Below are 20793 nucleotides of genomic sequence, written 5' to 3' on the forward strand. Positions count from 1 at the left end.
CACACCGGGAAGTCATTCTTGGCATCACATGTCTCTACGCCCCTCACTCAAAACAGGACAGTATCAAGATCCATTTACTGATTCCTAAAGGAGCATCCTGGTTACAGAAATAACACATTTTCTTCCACCACATATCCAGAAGGGAGGCCTATGGCCCAGTTTCAGGGTAAAACTAAGTAGGAGGAGGAAGATAAGAAGGGCAGAGCAACTGTTTTTGTACCTAAGAAAGCTGTGAAATCAACAGGTCCCTTGGATATTGAGATGGGGTAATATTTGCATAAGGGATTACTTGCAAATACCCTTAATTATTCATCAGGTAAGTGCCAGACAAGATTAAGGCTATTAAGGCTTGTCCTTCCCTTCTTCCCTCTGTTTTCTTCCTCTCAGAGCTGATAGAGCCCACACATTGTAAATCAGAAGGATGAAAAGAATATTCAGTACTTTTTAGTGTTTTACTGTTTTGACTATATATGCCTTTTCTTCTCTTAGCTTGTTAATTTGAAAAGTTTTATTTTAAATGAATTATGGGTTTTAACAAAAATATTCTGAGTTATATGCAAGATATACCTAATTTTAGAATAAAACTTCATGATTGAATGAAATATAAGTATACTTTTGGGGGCCCAGTCATGGGGCTTGAACTTAGGGCCTGACCATTGTCCTTAGGCTTTCTCAAGGCTAGAGTTCTACCACTTGAGCCACAGCACCACTTCCAGCTTTTTTTCCCCCTATGTATGTGGTACTAAGGAATTGAACCCAGGTCTTCATGCATGCTAGGCAAGCACCCTACCATTAGGCCAAACTTCCAGCCATATATACAAAATTTTTAAATAAAAGATATTAAAAGTGGAATTAAAAGGATTTATAGTTAAAACTGGGATTCACAGTGATCACAGAATTCATACTTACTACCAAGAAATTCATATACACTTCCAAGAAATGTAGGAATAACAAGTGTGTGTGAGGAGGGAGGGTGGCAAGTGTAAAAAAATAAAATCAGATTTTAAAGTTAAGTGCCACCATCTGAATTCTCATGTTTCTGCTCTTTACAAACAAGGAAAAAAGACTGGAGTCTAAATCAAACAGTTCATTAAAAGCTCTAAGAGTTGAAGAGGCACTTAACACAAAGTAATTTACTACCGAAAAATTGGACAATGAATGGATTAGAAAGCTGAGCAGGCTCATGAATACCCTAAAACAGAAAGGAGTTTTCTGAACTTTACTTGTATGTAGCCAGATCGCAATGTGTCCCACTTATTTTGAAAAGCTGAGGTTTACATTTTATGTCCCCTTAGAAAGCAGACACTGAAATGGAATCCCAGATGGCTGGTTCCCCCAAGTTCAGTGGCAGCGCTGTGGTAGGTTCATGATGTTTCAGGGCTTAGGATCCCTGAAACACATTCAGGGTCCCTGAAACATGCTAAAGCAACTTTCCTATCATTAAAAAAAAATGAAAAAGAGAGGGAGAGGGAGAGGGAAAGGGAGAAGGGCTAGATACTGGAGGCCCATGTCAGTATCAGTCATGAGTAAAAAAGCCAAGTGAAACCAAGAAGCTCAGAGTTTCAACCTCTAGTACTATGAATGAATGAATACATAAATAGATGAACAAACAAGGAAAGAGGCATTCTATTTTACATCTACTTTTTTTCCTCTCTGTACTAGAACTGGGGTTTGAATTCTGTACACTATCCCTCCACTTTTTTACTCAAGGCTGGCACTCTACCATTTTAGCCACAGCAGCACTTCAGGCTTTTTTGATGGCAACTTGGAGAGCAGAGTTTCACAACTTTCATGCCTGGGGTGACTTTGAACTGTGATCCTTACATCTCAGCACTCTGAGTAGCTAGGATCACAGAAGTGGGCCACCAATACCCAGCAACATGTTTAATTTTCTGTTTAATATGTTGTAGTTTATTTTTTCTTCTTTTTCTTTTGGTCAAAAGTCTTGATGTCACCCCTTTATGCTAAAAGCTCTGGAGAAACTAGGAATCCAGGGAACATTCCTCAGTATAATGAAGGCTGTGTATGACAAACCCACAGCTAGCATTATACTTAATGGTGAAAAGCTAAAGCCATTCCCTCTAAAATCAGGAATGAGACAAGGATGCCCACTCTCTCCACTCCTCTTTAACATAGTATTAGAATTCCTAGCCAGAGCAATAAGGCAACAAGCAAGCATAACAGGGATCCAAATAGGGAAAGAGGAAGTGAAACTTTCCCTCTTTACGGATGACATGATTTAAAGAACCCTATAGACTCTACTCCTAAGTTGCCTGAGCCAATTTAAAACTTTGGCAAGTTAGCAGGGTATAAAATTGACCCTTAAAAAAACCAACTGCTTAAAAAAAAAAATCAACTGCTTTCTTATATGCCAACAATGAGAGGATCGAAGCAGAAATCCGGCCCCTTAAATTTTCTTAAGTCAGGTAGTAAGTACATTTCTTTTTGGGTAGTGCTACCCCTTCCTTCACTCTCTGCCACTGTTTCCTTTGTTTCTAGTCAATGCTCTAGTAGAATGAGCACCTTCCTAAACTGCATAAATGAATACAGAAAAGTGAAGGCTGTCTTAACTGGAAGGCCTCATTTCCTGACACAGGGGAGTTTTCCTGTGATGTGCTGCACTGATCTCATTCATCAAAACAAAAACACCCGTGCCTTCCCTAGCATGATGTTTAAACTGCTACCTGGGGGCCAGGAGTTTGGCCTAGTGGTTAAAGTGCTTGCCTAGCATGCATGAAGACCGGGGTTCGATTCCTTGGTACCACATATATAGAAAAAAAGCCGGAAGTGGTGCTGGGCTCAAGTGGTAGAGTTCTAGCCTTGAGAAAGTCCAAGGACAGTGCTCAGGCCCTGAGCTCAAGCCCAGGACTGGCAAAAAAAAAAAAAAAATCTCACAAGGGCTGGGAGTTTGGCCTAGTGGTTAAAGTGCTTGCCTAGCATGCATGAAGACCCGGGTTCGATTCCTTGGTACCACATACATAGAAAAGGCCGGAAGTGGTGCTGAGGCTCAAGTGGTAGAGCTCTAGCCTTGAGAAAGTCCAAGGACAGTGCTCAGGCCCTGAGCTCAAGCCCAGGACTGGTTTTAAAAAAAAAAAAAAAGCTTATTAAACTGCTACCTGGTTCTGAGGACATGTAGCAAGTGTGCTAGCTGTTACCACTTCTGTGCTCCACCATCCAATGAATAACACAAACTTTCTGCATTCTCCCTGGTTTGTCCCTCTTTACTATGTCTCTTGATGAAGAGACACAGCTAGTTCACTTTTACATGGGCAGAAGGGAGCAAGGATCAACCTTGGCAAAATCACTTGTCATCAATTTAATGCAAAGGTTTTAGTGATTCGGAAGTACAACTCCCCATGACTGCTTTGCAGTGCACATTCCTGCCCCTACCTTAATTCACGCATTCATCATATTTCAAAAAGAAATTTCACTACTATTAAAACAAGATCCTACCAAAAATCAGTTTTCTTTTTTAAAGAAAGGAGAAGAAAATGCTATGCAAACATTTCTTCGTAAGCTGCACTAGCAGCAATGGACAAGAACCTATTGTTTAACTGGGGAGAAGATGTATCTCCCAAATCTCCACCACAAAATATTTGGTAAGCTGCAAGTAAAGAACCCAGGAGCTCCATACAGCATGAGGGCAGGGAAGTGTCGTCTTGGGCTGGATTTCAGGGTTAAGGCCAGCTGCACTCCACCGTGAAAGCCAGTCTAACAGCCTGCCATGTTGGATGGCCTTGGGGACACAGTACCTCGGGAGCTGGAGCCTCGATGGGCTCATTCTCGCTGTCACTGGAGCTGGACTCACTCTCGGAGTCTGAGGAGCTGTCTGAGTCACTGGTGCTCTCAGACTCCACACTGCTGGAATGTGCCGACACCACTGGCTCGGGGAGCGGCTGGGGAGCACTGTGAAGCAATCAGGGACGAGGTTAGAAGAACCTGGCCTTTCCTTGCACTCCAAAGGAAGTTTCACTAGGTCCTGGTCACTAGTGGAGATGGTGGAGATAGTGGTTTAAGAGAAAGTAGCAAGTCCTTACAAGAACTCAACTGGAACTGCACAAAGCAGAAGAGAATTATGGTGCCTGCTTCCCAAGAAACAGGTCACGCTACACAAAATCTAACTAGATGCTGGGTCCTGGAAAACAAGGTAGGAAACCAAAGCCTAGATGGCTATCTAGGACCTCATGTGTGTCTCACCAAGAGATGGACATGGCCCACAAAGGCTAAAATATGCACTACTGCCTCTTTAAGTGATCTGGCTCCTCTAATACCTGGCCAAGAGAAATCAAGGTATAAAAGGAAAAAATGCAAATCTTCCTATCTACTTGGCCTGGTAGGAACATACCATTAAATAGGAAGATGAGCTCAAATGTCATTCATGCACATCTCTTGACAGAATTACACACAGGCCATACTTAATAATGACTGAAAATGAACTGCTCCAAGAACAGGTTAATAACTCTAGGTAAATGAGAAAACATAGAGATGACTACTAAACACATAGAATTACACTCATATGCAATCCTAAGCTTGTCTGAGAAGAGCATGTTGTGAAAGCCTCCAAATCTATTTGAAAATAAATAAAAATAAATAAATAATTTATTTTGTGGTTCATGGGCCTTGAACTCTGGGCCTGGTGCTGTCCCTGAGCTCTTCAGCTCAAGTCTACTGCCTTACCCTTGAGCCACAACCCTACTTCCCATTTTCTAGTGATTAATTGGAGATAAAGAGTCTCATGGCTTTGTAGTGCCCAAGGTGGATTTGAACTTTGATCTTCAGATCTCAGCCTCCTGAGTAGCTAGAATTACAGGCATGAGCTATCATGCCAGCTGAAAATAATAATTTTGAAAACAAATTCTTTTCTTTTTTTTCAGGGTTGGTCGTAGGGATGAACTCAGGGCCTGGGTACTCTCTCTGAGCTTCTTTTGCTCAAGGCTAGCACTCTGCCATTTCAGCCACAGTGTCATTTTCAGCATTTCTGAGTAGTTTAGTAGAGATAATTGTCAGACTTTCCTGGCTGGGCTGGCTTTGAACCACAATCCTCTAATCTCAGCCTCCTGAGTCGTTACGATTACAGTCATGAGCCACTGGTGCTTGGCTTGAAACAAATGCTCATTAAGAACTTAGAATAAAAATAGTGAATAAGTAAAAGCACTAACCGAGGTAACTTTAAAACTAACACATTATCCCAATCCCAGTTTCCCCATAGAGAATTCTATGTCATCTCTACCTCCTTGTCCCCATTTCCTGTCCATACCATTAACAGTGGCACTTGAGTCAGTGATGGCAGAGGGAAACACTTTCAGAAACTCCCACCCTGGGGGTTTTCTTTTGCTTTTCCTCTACTTTTACATTTGACTAATTTTTCATGTTGTAAATAAACATGACCCACTAGAAACACTAAGAAAATTGGATATAAATAAACAAGCAAACTTTATGAACCCACACTGTCTGCTGTGATTACATGGGCCTCTTTCATCATTAATTACATTCCCAACCACATTTGGCATGCTGTTATTGTTGATCTTGTCTCTGAATGCTTGAGGTCATATCAAGGGCGTAAAGTGACTGAACTTGTGAAGGGCAAAAACTTGTCACCTTAAATCACTGTATTTACTAACAGGAGAAAACTCTGAAAACAACATTGCCCAACTAGTTCCCATTAAAAAAAATAATAGCACAAGAGGCAGCTCATGCCTTTAATCCTGGCTACTCAGGAGGCTGAGATCTGAGGATCAAGGTTCAAAGCCAGCCCAGGAACAAAAGGATCTGACACTCTTTATCTCCAATTAGCCACTAGAAAACAAGAAGTGGGGCTGTGGCTCCAGGAGTAGGGCGGTAGCCTGGAGTTGAAGAGCTCAGAGACAACGCCCAGGCCCAGAGTCCAAAGCCCCAAGATCAACACCAAAAAAATAAATTTATTAATTAAAATACATATATATATATTTATTTATATGGCTCTTCAGTCTAACTTTCAAGTGTTCTGTTATACAATAATGATGATAGACCATCTTAAATGTATTTTTTAAATTCTAAAAGGAATTTTTCTAGATGGGCTCCATGTAGTTGAGACTGGCCTTCAGAGCCCATGATCCTCCAGGGTCAGCCTCCCGGTACAGGGATTAGGGGCATGAACTTCCAACCCAGCCCAGGCCTGCCCTCAACTAGCTAGTGCAGTGGGTGGAGGGACGTCTCTAGTTTTATAGGGTTAATAGTAACTATCTTTTCAGCCTCCAAAACATTAATCTAGCACTTTCTTTAATTGTGATCCTCCATTTTCATATCCCTAAAACAACTGTGATCTTCCATTTTTATATCCCTAAAAAAAGCTTAGAGAGTTTTTTGCTTTGTTTTACTGGTTTGTTTTTTGACCAGTCCTGGGGCTTGAACTCAAGTCCTGGCCATTGTCTCTGAGTTTCTTTTTCTCAAGGCTAGTACGCTTCCACTTGAGCCACAGCACCACTTCCAGCCTTTTTGTTGTATGTGGTACTGAGTAATCAAGCCCAGGGCTTTGTGCTTGCTATGCAAGCACTCTAATAGCAAGCACTCTACCACTAAGCCCAATTCCAAGCCCAAAACTAAAAGTTTTAGGGCAAGCCGTAAACTTCTTAATGAATAAAATCAAACTAATTTTCTATACTGAGAGAAGAAACCCAGGCAGTACCTTGGAGGTGCAGCTGAGGAAGGTGGCTTCTCTGTGGCCTATAAATTCACAAAAAGGAGAGAAGATCAAGAAAGAACAAAAAACAAAACAAAAAAAGTTAGAACAAGCAACTCAAGTATATTGAATGGATTGAAAAGGTTCTTGCTCCCACCAAATCCACAAGCTTACCTGTTCACTCTCGCTTTCCTCACTCTCACTCAGCAGAAGGTCATCTTCCAGCATGCTGAAATAGCCAGGGACAGACAGTAGAGAATTTAAAACAACTTCTGATATGTGAGTGTGAGTGTGTGTATGTGTGTGTGTGAGTGTGAGTGTGTGTGTGTGCGCGTGCATGCATGTGCATACATGCATATGTGGCGCCAGTAATCTGGCAAGAACTAAGAGCCTAGAGCCTCTTGCTGATGATTAGCTTTTCAGCTCAAGGCTGGCACTCTGCTACTTGAGCCACACCTCCATTTCAGGCATCTTGCTGATTATTACCTGGAGATAAGAGTCTGTCAGCTTTTGTCTGCGCAAGCCACTTCCAACTAAAATCCTCAACAAATCTCAGCCCCCAGAGTGGCTAGGAATGTTACCAGTACACCAGCGCCAGGTCTCCAAATTACATCTGTGTGTGTGTGTGTGTGTGTGTGTGTGTGTGTGTGTGTGTGTGTGTGTGTGTGTGTGTGTGTGTGTGTGTGTGTGTGTGTGTGTGTGTGTGTGTGTGTGTGTGTGTGTGTGTGTGTGTGTGTGTGTGTGTGTGTGTGTGCTGGTCCTAGGGCTTGAACTTTTTTGCTCAAGTCTAGCACTCTGACACTTGAATCATGGCTCTACTTCCAGCCTTTTGGCTGTAGATGGAGATTAAAAGTCTTATGGATATTCCTCCGCAAGATTGCTTGGAATGATGATTCTCACGTTTCAGTTCCCTGAATTGCAGGTGTGGGCCACACGGACCCAGCCTAATTACTTTCTAAGGATATAAACAGAAATTATGCCTAATGATGACAAGGAGTAACACAGTAAAATTTACATTTGCAATTTTCATAATTTCAAGACAAAAACTGCTTCAGTCCCAACCCTTTCCCACCTCAAACCCCTATCTTTCAGAGGTCTCAATGCTGAAGTGCAAGAATTATAGCAAGCATTTGTTCCAGCCCTGTAACTTAGCTCTCTACCCTTCAACAGTGTGGAAAGGTTCACTGCAACAAAGTAAACAACCAAAAAAAGAACAAGGAGTGGAGAGGAAGGAAGGAAGGAAGGAAAGAAGGAAGGAAGGAAGGAGAGAGAAAGAGGAAAAAGGAAAGGGGAGGAAAGAAATGTACAATACGTTTAAAAAAAAAAAGCCTCACATTATTTTTTTTTTCACAGTTTCTAACAGAAGGAGAATGATTAACCATTACTTAAGTGAAGGCTGAGTATTTGTAAAGTACTTAGAAGGGCTCTGGATACGCAAAGTGCTACGGAAGAACTAAATACAAAAAGGGATATAAGAAATTATCAAGGCAACTGTGTCACTACATTTTTGCCCAAAGGACATTATTAATATTAAAGCTCTATTTTTCGCATGCAAAAATAATCTTCTTTTCTCTGATTCAACACCAGTGACTGGGAGGGATGGCAATAAAAACCTTATTATTCTCTTCCTTACTAAAAAACATGTCAGTTACTTTTCTCAAATGCACATTAAGACCAGTGGCTCATCCTAATACCAGTTTAGGAGCTGAAATCTGAGCCAGTCCGGGAGGCAAAGCCCTTGAGACTCAAATCCAATTAACCGCCAAAAAACAGGAAGTGGAGGTGTAGCTCAAGTGGCTGAGTATAAGCCTTGAACAGAAAAAACTAAGGGACAGTGAGTAGGCCCTGAGTTCCAGTCCCAATATTAGCTCTAAGCATGCTAACTTATAACGCACTTTATTATTGAAATAAACCTTTAGCAAACCTGACTTTCGCTCACATTTGAACACTTCTCTCTGCAAGCTTCTCCTTGGAAATGGATGCCCAAATATCAAAGGATGAATCACTAGTTGCTCTCTCTCACTTTGTAAATTTTAGAGGGCCATTTGAGGAAATGCTACAAGTAAAACTGAAAGGAGAGTGGGGATTGGGGGAATACCTGCTTGAGTATGACTGATGCTCCCCAAAAGCAAATTGCATTTCAACTTAAAAATTATTTAGTATATTTAAAAATGCCTCTTCAAAAATCTGACTAATAGTTCTTATTGCAAACTCACTATCTACTACTACAGCAGGCAGTTATTTTGGAGAGCCTTGTTAAAAATCAGTATAGTTAAGCCAGGCACTAGTAGCTCACACCTGTAAACTTAGCTAGTCAGGAAGCTGAGATCTGAAGATCTAAGCCAGTATGGGCAGAAGATTGGAAGTGGCATTGTAGCTCAAAATGGTAGACAGCTAGCCTTGAGGGACAGGGCCTAGACCCTGAGTTCAAGCCCCATCTCTCTTTACACACACAAATCACTATATATTCTCATGAAAGTAAGTGACAAAACTTGACTTTTCTATAAATGACCACCTATATGCAAAGCAGTAATCCTACCAAATAACTTTCACCAATAAACAAAATTTAAAAACATCCTTTGTGCCAGGCATGGTGGCTCTCAGGAGGCTGGTAGAGCCTTGAGAAAGTCCAAGGACAGTGCTCAGACCCTGAGTTCAAGGCCCAGGACTGGTGGGGGAAAAGAAAAAAAGACCAAAACAGTTAGCTATTTTTAAATGTAGACCTTGCTCTCGATATTTATCAAATAGAAGCTAAGTTATATGTTAGAAAATACACCCGAGTCACAGACTTGGTACTTAGCCATCATTAGCAGTCATAAAAGAATGAAAGAGCATGTCACTCCACATACGTCCTCCTCCCGGAGGTTTTGCTGGTTAACACACGTGTAAGGTAAAATGTGAACCTACTATCAACCACAGATAGCAAAACTGCGTGAATGGACCCCTTGATTCTTAGTCACTGGATTTGTTCGGTAACAAATGATTACATAATCCTACCACACCCCCTACCTAGAGGATTGAAAGTCCTTTTGTGTTTTCTTCTAGCTACTGTATAACCCTAACTTCCATCGTTACTCTCCTGAAGTAAATCAAGGTATCTAAGGAGTTCCCAGCTTCAGTTTCTCTTGCTCTTTGGGAACAGCAGGTACAATGGAAAACACTTTAACAGATTCTGGAAGTTTTTCCTTCTAAGACTTACATACTAAATAATAAAATAAGCCTGGGACCAGGAGCGTAGCCTAGTGGCAGGGTGCTCGCCTAGCATGAAGCCCTGGGTTCAATTTCTCACTACCACATACACAGAAGAAAAAAAAAAAAAGCTGGAAGTGATACAGTGCTAGCCTTGAGAAACCTGAGGACAGTGCCCAAGCCCTAAGTTCTAGCCCCAGGACTGACAAAAAAAAAAAAAAAGTAAAATAAAATAAGCTTCCAAGTATAATAGTTAACCAAGTCCTAAAGGGTAGGGCCAGTACTCTGTAAAGGAAGCTTGCGAAAAGTTTTATGTACAAATAAATACAAAAGAAATGATAAGACATTGGGTCAAATGAGCTATTCCACTAGTGTAAGCTGTGCATGAGACTTATGCTATGCATCTCACTCAAGCCATTTGTAAGACTAATTGACTTGATAAAGAATAAGTTGATCTCAAATCTCCGCACACATTAAGTATACTGTGAGTGTCTGCTGATCCCACCAATGGTCAGCACAAAGCCTTCCAGAGGTGGGTTAAACATCACCAGAGAGGACTCAACATAAACCAGAAAGTACTGGGAGGCAAGAGGGAGCCAAGAAGAGATACTATAAAGCTTTTAATAAGAAACACCCTTGTACCTACTGCTGGGATTACTTCTCGGCTTAGGCACACATTATGGACAAATGCCGGGTCTTTTCTGGTCTTTGAGCATGAAGGGTGAGTGTATGGGCCAACACCTTAGCATCAGCTTATACTTGGTTTCCTTTTAACCCGCCAAACCTAGGTAAGAGGACAGGAGCCAGGGCAGGGTAACCTGCCTAGTAACCACAAGCTACTCTAGGGCAAGACCAAGACAACTTAGCAGGTCCTACAGAGCTGGCTCAGTTGAGAGCAGCCACTCTGTTAAATAAATAACCATACAGCAGACCAGTGTCCACAACAGACACAGGCACTCCTACTCTCAAAATCCTGACTAAGACATGCCCAGGATCATGACTTTAGCACCTGCTCTAGCTTTATCTCATACCAAATTCCCTTGCTCTGGCTACTATATGACACCATGGTTAGAAAATCTAATGAACATCCTAAGTTCCAAAAACCATCACGATAAAGGCCACTACTGAAATGGAACAATAACTATCTTGTTGAAATAAAATTTGTATGCTACTTTTGTCTTTTAAGAAAATATTTTGGAAATTAACTTAGGTAATCAACTAGTTAGAGAATGTAAGATTTAAAGTTAAAGTATTTTCTTAAAGGACAAAAGTAGGATACTAATTTGGAAATTAACTTAGGTATTAGACCAGTTAGCGAATGTAAGATTTAAAGTTAAACTGCAAGGCAAGGCCAGTATATTAAAGCCTATGGAACCATATAACTACTTTGGCACTGTTCAAAAGAAATCAAATTGCTTGGGTAAAGCAGGTCTTTGAACTACCATGTAGGTTTAACCACATTCTGGATTACTAGCTAGGCAGGCATGTTACTGAAAAGTTGTAAATGATCTCAAACTCTGTATGGATGCATTCTGCACGATGCCTGTCATCTAGCCAGGCCTGGAGAGCCACACACAGGTTCCAGCAGGCCAGCTCCCATGAGTCAACCCCTTGTGACTGTGTGAAGACACAGGGACACCTTTTCTTTCTCATCTATTTCTTAGCAGCACTGGGATTTTCTGACATTTCTGCTGCCAGGATTCCATCACATTTCAGTTTGAAACTCGAAAAATTAAAATAGCCTCATTTCTTGGTGTTACCTTGCTTATCATCATTTTACTCGGGAAAGAACATGCAAAAGCAAGTTCTTTGTAACAGCAGTTATTTGTAATTAAAAAGTCATGACCATGGATTCGGGTATACTTAAAATGGTAAGAAAACTAATACTTTTCAGAAACCACTAATGAGTAGGTGAGAATGAGTAGGTGAGAATGTGTAGTTACACAATCTCTACACTCACAACTGATTTAAGGAATAGATGGGTAATGAGAATATTGAAAGAAGAAGACTGAGCTACAAAGCATAGCTGTAATTCTTCAAATTTATCCTCTATCTGGTTGTTTTGTTGTGCTTGTACTGCGGCTTGAAGTCTGGGCCTCCTATTTGTTTTGCCTTAAAATCTTTGTAGTAAGTATGGCTTATGCGCAGGAAAACAAATGCTGTGGCCCTTTCAAATAACTTAGCTTTAAAAAAGAAATGCTTAGAGGCTGGCACATAGAGAACACAGTTATTCAATGCACATCCTATGAAACTAAGAAGGTATGGTGGTTCTCGGAAGCTTTTGGGTAAGGTTGAGGGCGGGGGAGGGAGCTGGGGGGGATGAATGAGAAAATGAGAGCATAAAAAATATTCTTATGAAAGCGGACCATATCTTGCTAGATTAATAGCCCAGATCTCAGAAAGATGAAATCAGAGTGTAGCACATTTATTCCACAATTACTTTTCACTGAGATAGGGACTCTTAAGAATGTCCCTGAAATAAAAGCACCTCCAAAGTAATCCTTAGGAAAAGAATTACTCCTGGAAGTTTTCAAATACCTCCCATGGATGTAATCTACAAAGGTCTTCCCTTTCCATGAGTTTCTATGACTTATATGGGTTATTGAAGTCCCTTTTCAAATTGGTAAGCGGTCTCTGCTTTCCAGATAGTTCCCTATCAAGTGGTATGTCCTAGAGCATACCCTACCTGAAATCCTTCTTCTTGTCACTGTGTCATCTTGTTCCTTATTAATGAAACCTGCATCTAGTTACAAAATGCAGAAGACAGGGACCTGGGTCTTTCTGACCACACTCAGAACCCAAAGCAGAAGCTAGCCTGAGCTCAGTAATTGCATAATGAATGGCTGAATGAAGGTTCTTATTGGAAATATTTCCAAGTCATGCACAGCCAAGGCCAGAGAATGTTTGTGTATTGGGGGTTAAAAGTAGGTTAAGGAGCAAGAAGAATAATTTCTCTCTGCTGGTGCATAAATTGAAACGTTTACTTAACACTTACCTATTATATAATAAGCACTTGACAAATGTACCCTTCTCTGCTTTAACTTTCATCTAAAATCAAGTACAGTAGTAAGAGTTCCTGAAGTGCTTTACACAATGGTCATGCTTCCAGTAAGGAGCCCCACGTGAATTCTCTGAATTCTGAGAGTACAAGCACTTAAGCAATAGTTTAGAACAAATTTCTAAAATCTGCTTCATTTCATAGATTCATCAGAATTATCACTTCAATTTATAGAATACATACAACAATGTTACATAAATGATACTTTATAGTCATCATAGAATATCATGTTAATATTAAACTATCCAAGAGTTACAGACTACCTCAGACTCATACCCCAGACCACGCCCAATTCATGATGTCCTGTCAGCACTCATAGGAAAAAGGGAGAGTGAGAGACAGAGTCAGAGAGAGTCTGTGTGAGTGTGCATGTTTTGGTTCTGTGGGTTGAACTCAGGGTCTGGGTGCTGTCCCTATGCTTTTTTATTCAAGACAAGCAGTCTACCACTTGAGCCACAGCTCCATTTCAAGGTTTTGGGTGCTTAATGGTAGACAAAAGTCTCATAAACTTTCTTGTTTCCCCACACTGGTTTCCTGAATAGCTAGGAATACAGGTGTGAGCCATCAACACTTGTAAACAAACTAACAGGGCTGGGAGAATGGCCTAGTAGTAGAGGGCTTGCCTAGCATGCACAAAGACCCAGGTTCAATTCCTCAGTATCACATACATAGAAAAAGCCAGAAATGGTGCTGTGGTTCAAGTGGCAGAGTGCTAGCCTTGAGGAAAAAGCCCAAGGAACAATGCTCAAGCCCTGAGTTCAACCCCAGGACTGGCAAAACAAGCAAACAAAAACTTTGCTTTATGTATGAAGAAATTCCTTTCTTTGGGCTTGAACTCAGGCACTGTCCTTGGGCTTTCTCAAGGCTAATACTCTACCACTTAAGCCACATCATCACTTCTGGCTTTTTCCATGTATGCAGTACCAAGGAATCTAACCCAGGGCTTCCTGCATACTAGGCAAGCACTCTACTATTAGACCACACTCCTGGCCAATGTATGAACATTCAATCATAGTTTTTTACTTAGGCTAGCTAACATTAACTATGAAAAAATAAGTAAGAAAAAGGCCACAGAAGCAGTTATACTTGCTATTTTCCTTCATTATATATCATCTTCACATTTCTCTCTGAGAATAAAACACTCCTCTATATAGGCTACCGAAATAATTACACACACACACACCCATAACCTTGGACTCCTGAACATTTCAAAATTACTTGTCTACTTTTTTCTAGCAAGGCATGTATGGAGAGAACACTCTGTGATGAAGGGACTAATACAGATCTACAAATATATAAAGAAAATGACCAGCACAAATGTTTGCTTTTTCTTTTCAAAACTGTGAGTGATAGTGAGTTATAACTCAGTGGTAATAAGTTACAAGCTTTAAATCTGGGTAATTCCTACTATTTCTCTTCCATGATAATTGGCAGTGAACAGCTGGGGCATGGCTCAATGTTAGAGTGCCTCCTTAGGGCCAGGAGTTTGGCCTAGTGGTAGAGTGCTTGCCTAGCATGCATGAAGGTCCAGGTTCAATTCCTCGGTACCACATACATAGGAGAAAAAAAAAAAAAAAGCCAGAAGTGGTGCTGTGGCTCAAGTGGTAGAGATCTAGCCTTGAGAAAGCCCAAGGACACTGCTCAGGCCTGGAGCTCAAGGCCCAGGACTGGCAAAAGAAAGAAAAGAAAGAAAAGAAAGAAAGAAAGAAAGAAAGAAAGAAAGAAAGAAAGAAAGAAAGAAAGAAAGAAAGAAAGAAAGAAAGAAAGTAAGTGCCTGCTTACAAAGCACAAGGTCCTAAGTTCAAACTCCGGTCCTATCTAAACAAGCAAAATCCCTCAGTACTTTCAGTTACAGCTTTCAATGAAATAGTTTCAGAGTAAATAAGTTCAAATAGATGCTAACATTTAAGGAGAGAAAAAATAATTCCTTAGATTATGATTTAAATCAACTGACACAAAGACACTAGTTCTGAAGGCCACTGGGGCTCAGGATCAGGACAGTGGTATGTGTTTTATAGGTTGGACCCTCCATACTAACAAGATATTTAATCCACCACATCCTAATGGGATTCTTTTATAGTGCAGTAAATTCACAGAAATGGTAATCCAAGTTCTTTACCAAAATATCTTATAACTAAAACTTTCTTAAAAGCAAAAACTTAGGTTCACTTTATAAACTATCTGGCTACCTCTGGCTTTCTGCCTTTGCTTCTTGTCCTTCTCCAAAAACCATCCTAAACCAGCTAGTCCCTTCTTTCTAAACCAACTTTCCACAAAAGTAAAATTTTAGTGCTCATTTTGCTCTCTCATTCTAAGTAATTGTTAATAATTTCAGTGGCAGACAGACAGACAGAAGGACAGACCCAAGCAAGCATCTCTTTATAAGCACTTAGGAAATACTGGCATAATGGGGAAGATCAGCTACACAGAAGTATTAACACATCACCCTTCTGAGAGGAGACAACGGCAGAAAGTGGCAAATAGAGACACAGGACCTGTCTACAATCACAGCAAGGACATGCTAACTGCAGGAAGAGGAAATACTTTGTACTTTGTTGGGAGACCTAGACAGATCTATGCCTTAGAGGGGAAGAGAATTCCAAAGCTAAAAGTCCTTAGACAAACATGCCCTTACTTCAACTTGGGGAAAAAGCGCTGGCACCCTAGCAGATCTGTTACTTACAGAACTTCATACAGTGATTATTTCAAAAATAGCCAGAGATTAAAATACAGAAATTTAATCCAGTGGATTCATCATATTTTTCTCCATCTACATCTTTTTATCCCTTTACTAACCTTCGCCTAAGTCTCAACAGTCATAAGATATAATATGAACTGTTCATAATTTAATTCTTTACTGCAGGGCTCTGCTTCATTCCTTTTCGTTCACTAACTTTCCTTTTCTATGGATTAAGAACTCTGGAAAAGGGGCCGTGAATTTGGCCTAGTGGTAAGAATGCTTGTCTACCATGCAGGAAGACCTGGATTTGATTCCTTAGTACCACATGCATTAAAAAAGCCAGACATGTGGCTCAAGTGGTAGAGATCTAGCCTTGAGAAAGGCCAAGGACAGTGCTCAGGTCCTGAATTCAAGCCCCAGGACTGGCAAAAAAAAAAAAAAAAAAAAAAAAAAACTCTGAAAGAAATAGGCATAAGACCCAGACTGATTTTTCTCAGCCAAAGTAGAAATGAGTCTGTAGTTCAACAATAACTTTTTGACATGAAAAGTACATCTCCCTGGCACTCGATCTGCTTAACTGTACAGCAAAGAACCCCAGTGCTGACATTAGAGCAAATGAACCATGAGCACTATGAGACTTGCTATATATACTAAATCTGAAACAATAATTGCACATTCTGAACTAATTGGGATGGTACTTTCATCCAATGCTATTAAAAACTCATGGAGGTAATTCCTTTTTCTCCCAAGGTAGATTTCATTTTGGCATCTATCAACACCACCAATCCCATCCCCTAAACTACCAAAGTCTACTCACCAGATATCTACTGAGCCTTTGTAATACTTTCTCTCCTCACCTAGATGGGTTCCTAACAATATTCCTCCCTCAAATCTCTTAGAACAATCATACTCTTCCTTAAATGATGTTATATAATGGTTAATTAGCAAGCTATAAGAAAAAATACACAGCAGGCACTAGCGACCCATACCTGAATCCTAGCCATTCAAGAGGCTGAGATATGAGGATCAGGCTTCAAAGCCAGCTAGGACAGGAAAGACAGAAAGACTTATCTCCAATTAACAACCAGAAAACTGGAAGTGGAGCAGAGCGATGGAATGGGAGAGGGCTAGCTTTGAGCAGAAAAGCAGAATGAAGGAAAGGAGGGAGGGAGGGAGGGAGGGGAAAATGTCATGGGATATAAGTATAGGGGATGTAAGTACACTTAGTAACAATTTTGGGCAAGTTTGATTACAAGATTTAAGGTACTCTTAGTAGGACTACTACATTTCACTGGGTGCTTCTTTTGCAATCTCCAGGGACTGTCTACCATCCCGAAAGAAATGGATTATGATTCAGAGCCAGCCTGGGCAAAGAAGTCTGTGAGACTCTTATCACCAATAAATTATTCAGGAAAAAAAAACAAAACAGTGGTGGGAATTTGGCATAGTGGTAGAGTGCTTGCCCTGAGTTCAAGCCCAAGGACTGGCAAGAAAGACAGAAAGACAGGTAGGAAGGAAGGAAGGAAGGAAGGAAGGAAGGAAGGAAGGAAGGAAGGAAGGAAGGAAGGAAGGAAGGAGAAAGAAAGGAGTTTTGTGAATCAAATGGTAGAGTGCTAGCCTTGAGTACAAAGAGGCTCAGTGCCCAGGCCCTGAGTACAAACTCCAGGACTGGAAAGAAGACAAAAACAAAAATGAAAAACAAAAAAAAATGAGATGAAACAGATAATAGAGGAGGTGTCAGGGCACATTGTATGCATGTAAAAGGGGGTATAGTATCATATAAATAAACTAATAAAAGCTGGGTTCAGTGGCTCATGTGTAATCCTACCTACTCAGGAGTCTAAGATCTGAGGATCTAAGTTCAAAGCCAGCCCAGGCACAAAAGGACTCAAGAGTCTTATCTCCAATTAACCTCTAGAAAATGGAAAGTGGGACTTGGCTCAAGTATAGGGCAGTAGCCTTGCAGAGCTCAGGGACAACGCCCAAGCCCAGGAGTAGGGTGGTAGCCTTGAGCTAAAGAACTCAGGCTGAGTTCAAGCCCCATGACCCACAAAATTCATTCATTCATTCATTCATTCATTCATTCATTAACTGGCTCAAAGAAACCACTGTACTTTGAGGGGCTGAGGATTAGGACAGTGGTTGTGTTTTATAAGTTGGATCCTCCATATTAATAGCAACAACAACATGTATTTACAAGGAGGTACCATTGCAGAACTATTGTGTGCTAATACAATACTAACAGAGACAGCTCTAATAATATAGCTGCTGAAACAGAAAAAGGTCGGGGGTTTTTCCCCCCCCATATAATATTCATTTATAGGTATCACCAGTGACTCACTCCTCTGACTACTTGGAGTAACTCCCAGGTAACTCCTAACCACTTGGAGGTAAGAGTAAGGTCTGAGGCTAGTCAGGGAAAAAAGAAACAAAAACAAAAAGCTGACAGTACTCAGTGCTGGTGGCTCATCCCTAAAATTTTAGCTACTCAGGAAGCAAAACTCTGAAGGTTCCTGTTCAAAACTAGCCCAAACAAACAAATCTAAAGTCACTTATCTCAAATTAACCAGCAAAGAAATAAAAAGAACTAGAGGCATAGTTCACATGATAAGTAAAAAAGCTGAGTGAGAACAAGAGGCTCTGAGCTTAAACTCCATGCAAATCTAGGCTTGTGTGCTTGCTTGCATGCATGCACACACACACATTCAGAAGACTCCATCTCAGCTGGAAGAATCTGGATATTGTGGAACATGTCTGTCATTCCAGTTATAACGAGAAATTTAAAGCAGGAATTATGACCCCGTCTCAAAAACAATCAGTCAAGGGGCTAGAAGTTTGGCCTAGTGGTAGAGTGCTTGCCTAGCATGCACAAATACCCAGGTTCAATTCCTCGGTACCACATACATAGAAAAAGCTATAAGTGATGTTATGGCTCAAGTGGTAGAATTCTAGCCTTGAGAAAGCCCCAGGACAGTGCTCAGGCCCTGGGTTCAAGCCCCAGGACTGACCAAAAAAAAAAAAAAAAAAAAAAAAAAGGCAGTCAAACAGGGGTAGAGGTATGATACTAAGCAGATTATCTGCTTAGTAAGTCCAAGTTCAAACCTCAGTACCACCCCTGCCCCCACAAGTCTCAGTGCACTGCTTCTGTCTCATTTTGTTCTTCCAAATTCCATCAAGGAACTGACAGTAATAAAGACTTAACCCAGTCCTACATTCTACCATGTAATTATTTAGCTTAGCTGTACAGTTTTTAAACTAATTCACAGCAATGCTCACCTTCCAAAATACATAAAACAAAACAAAAAGCTTACAAGTAGAAAATGGACCTAATCAGTCAGTCTGTGACTGATTAGACAAGGGGGAGTGAAAGGCATCCCAAGATAATAGCCCTACAGAAGGTAGGTAGTAAGAAGGTACAGAAAGAGCAGTTCAACATTAAAGAAAAAAATAATAATTGGGTCAAAATGCTGAAGTAAGAATCTGTAATAAGCCAGGCATGGTGGCTCATGCCTGTAATCCTAGCTACTCAGGAGGCTGAGATCTAAGAGTCAAGGCTCAAAGCCAGCCCAATCTGAGATTCTTATCTCTAATTAACCCCCAGAAAATGGGAAGTGGAGCTTGGCTCAAGGGTGGGGTGGTACCCTTGAGCTGCAAAGCTCAGGGACAGTGCCAAAGCCCAGGGGTAGGGAGGTAGCCTTGAGCTGAAGAACTTAGGGACAGCACCCAGGCCAGAGTTCAAGCCCCATGACCCCCCATGATCCTTAAAAATATCCAGACTTGCCCAATCTTAATAAAGAACAGGTGGGCAAAAGGGCTATCTCCTTATTAGCAAAACTAAGCCAGAAAAACAGCAGGAAACCTTCAATTGAGCACAGCTCCCCAAAATTTATTTCCTAAAGCTAAACCATTTTAAGACTAAAAATTGAAAAGTCCACGTTTTCCACAGTTAATATATGTAAATAAGAGCTCAAAACCTTTCTTTCCAGAAAAACCTCTTAGCACAGTCTCTTACGGTACATAAACCTTCAACAGGAGAACTTGATCCAAATATAAACGTGGGTCATTTCCTCTCTATACAATGCAGCAGTATTTTATGAATGCCATTAATTGAAAGCAGGGGGAAAAAAATCTAAGCAATGGAGTTACACGGGAAATACCAACGTCATAATATAAGCTTTTAATAGACAAAAGCATTTTACTTACGATGTTCCTTGCTGAGAATTGGGGTGGGTTTTTGAAGGTGTATCATATTGTTCTGTGGGGAGGGAGACAATGTCAGAACAGTATAATGACACACATTTATGAGATCATTAGCTTTAGTTCCCCTTTTACTGCTTCCTTCCTTTTACCTAAACCCTTAGTGTATGTTCTGTCAACCAGTGTTGCTCGTTGCTCTTGATGCAGAGTCTCACTGTTATATATTTACAGTGCTTTCAGAGACAGTCTGTTTAGATATACACAAAAACCAACAAACCAACAAAAAAAAACCCAACCTTTCAATAGACTAAACCCATCTTGAAGGTGATATCTACTGGACTCAAGCTGCCAAGATCTGTTTCAGCACAGAGACTTCCTTGTTCTTGATGACCATTGATGGGCTCATCCTGAAGTGCTATGACAGGACAGCTGCATTAGTCACCCCCTCCTGGCTTGACTCCCACATCCATCAACAATTGGCCAGCACTGCCCCCTCACAGCCTCCACTTCACCTGTCCTCTCCCTTTCTCAATCCTTCATGACCCAATTCACTCACTCAGCACCTATTTACAGACTGCCTAGTACAGTCCATGTGCAAGGCATGTAGTCCTCAGTGCAATGATAGCTGACTGAGGGACACGAAACCAACTCGTAAATATCTACCATGCTAGGCAGTATGACAGAAGTACAAAAATCAATTGCACACCCCGGAAATCCAGAGAATGGTCACTCTGTTGGTAATGACCAAAAAAAGGCAAATTAGAAACAGAATACAATAGAGTCTGTCACAGGGGACAGGTGCGTTTCTGATGCAAAGACTGCAAAAGGCCCTTCAGGCAGAAGGGAAGAAGGTTCGAGTGGGAAGAGTAAAAAGCGCTCAGGTTTGGAAAGGGGAGAACTAGGTGTGGTTGTGTGCAGGGAAGAACTGGGAAATGGGAGTCAAGCTCAAAGGGCTCTAATCCAGGATGGAAAGTTAGAAGACACCATTTATGATCGAAACAGACACAGGAC

The 20793-nt window shown here is 40.9% G+C and overlaps 1 protein-coding gene across 2 annotated transcripts in view; it reads right to left on the reverse strand.

The window, feature by feature from the left end:
- The window catches only part of Aff1 (ALF transcription elongation factor 1), a 198985-nt gene that overhangs the window by 25642 nt on the left and 152550 nt on the right, over positions 1 to 20793 (reverse strand). For both annotated transcript variants that reach the window (XM_090343251.1, XM_090343252.1), the window contains 4 exons: positions 19789 to 19840; positions 6833 to 6887; positions 6665 to 6702; positions 3753 to 3906 (listed from right to left, as the gene is read on the reverse strand). In XM_090343251.1, coding sequence (XP_090199377.1) covers positions 3753 to 3906; positions 6665 to 6702; positions 6833 to 6887; positions 19789 to 19840 — 299 coding nt within the window. The remainder of the gene's footprint in view (positions 1 to 3752; positions 3907 to 6664; positions 6703 to 6832; positions 6888 to 19788; positions 19841 to 20793) is intronic.

Source organism: Megascapheus bottae, chromosome 13, assembly GCF_031878675.1.
Source record: "Megascapheus bottae isolate mThoBot1 chromosome 13, mThoBot2.hap1, whole genome shotgun sequence".
Lineage (NCBI taxonomy): Eukaryota > Metazoa > Chordata > Mammalia > Rodentia > Geomyidae > Megascapheus > Megascapheus bottae.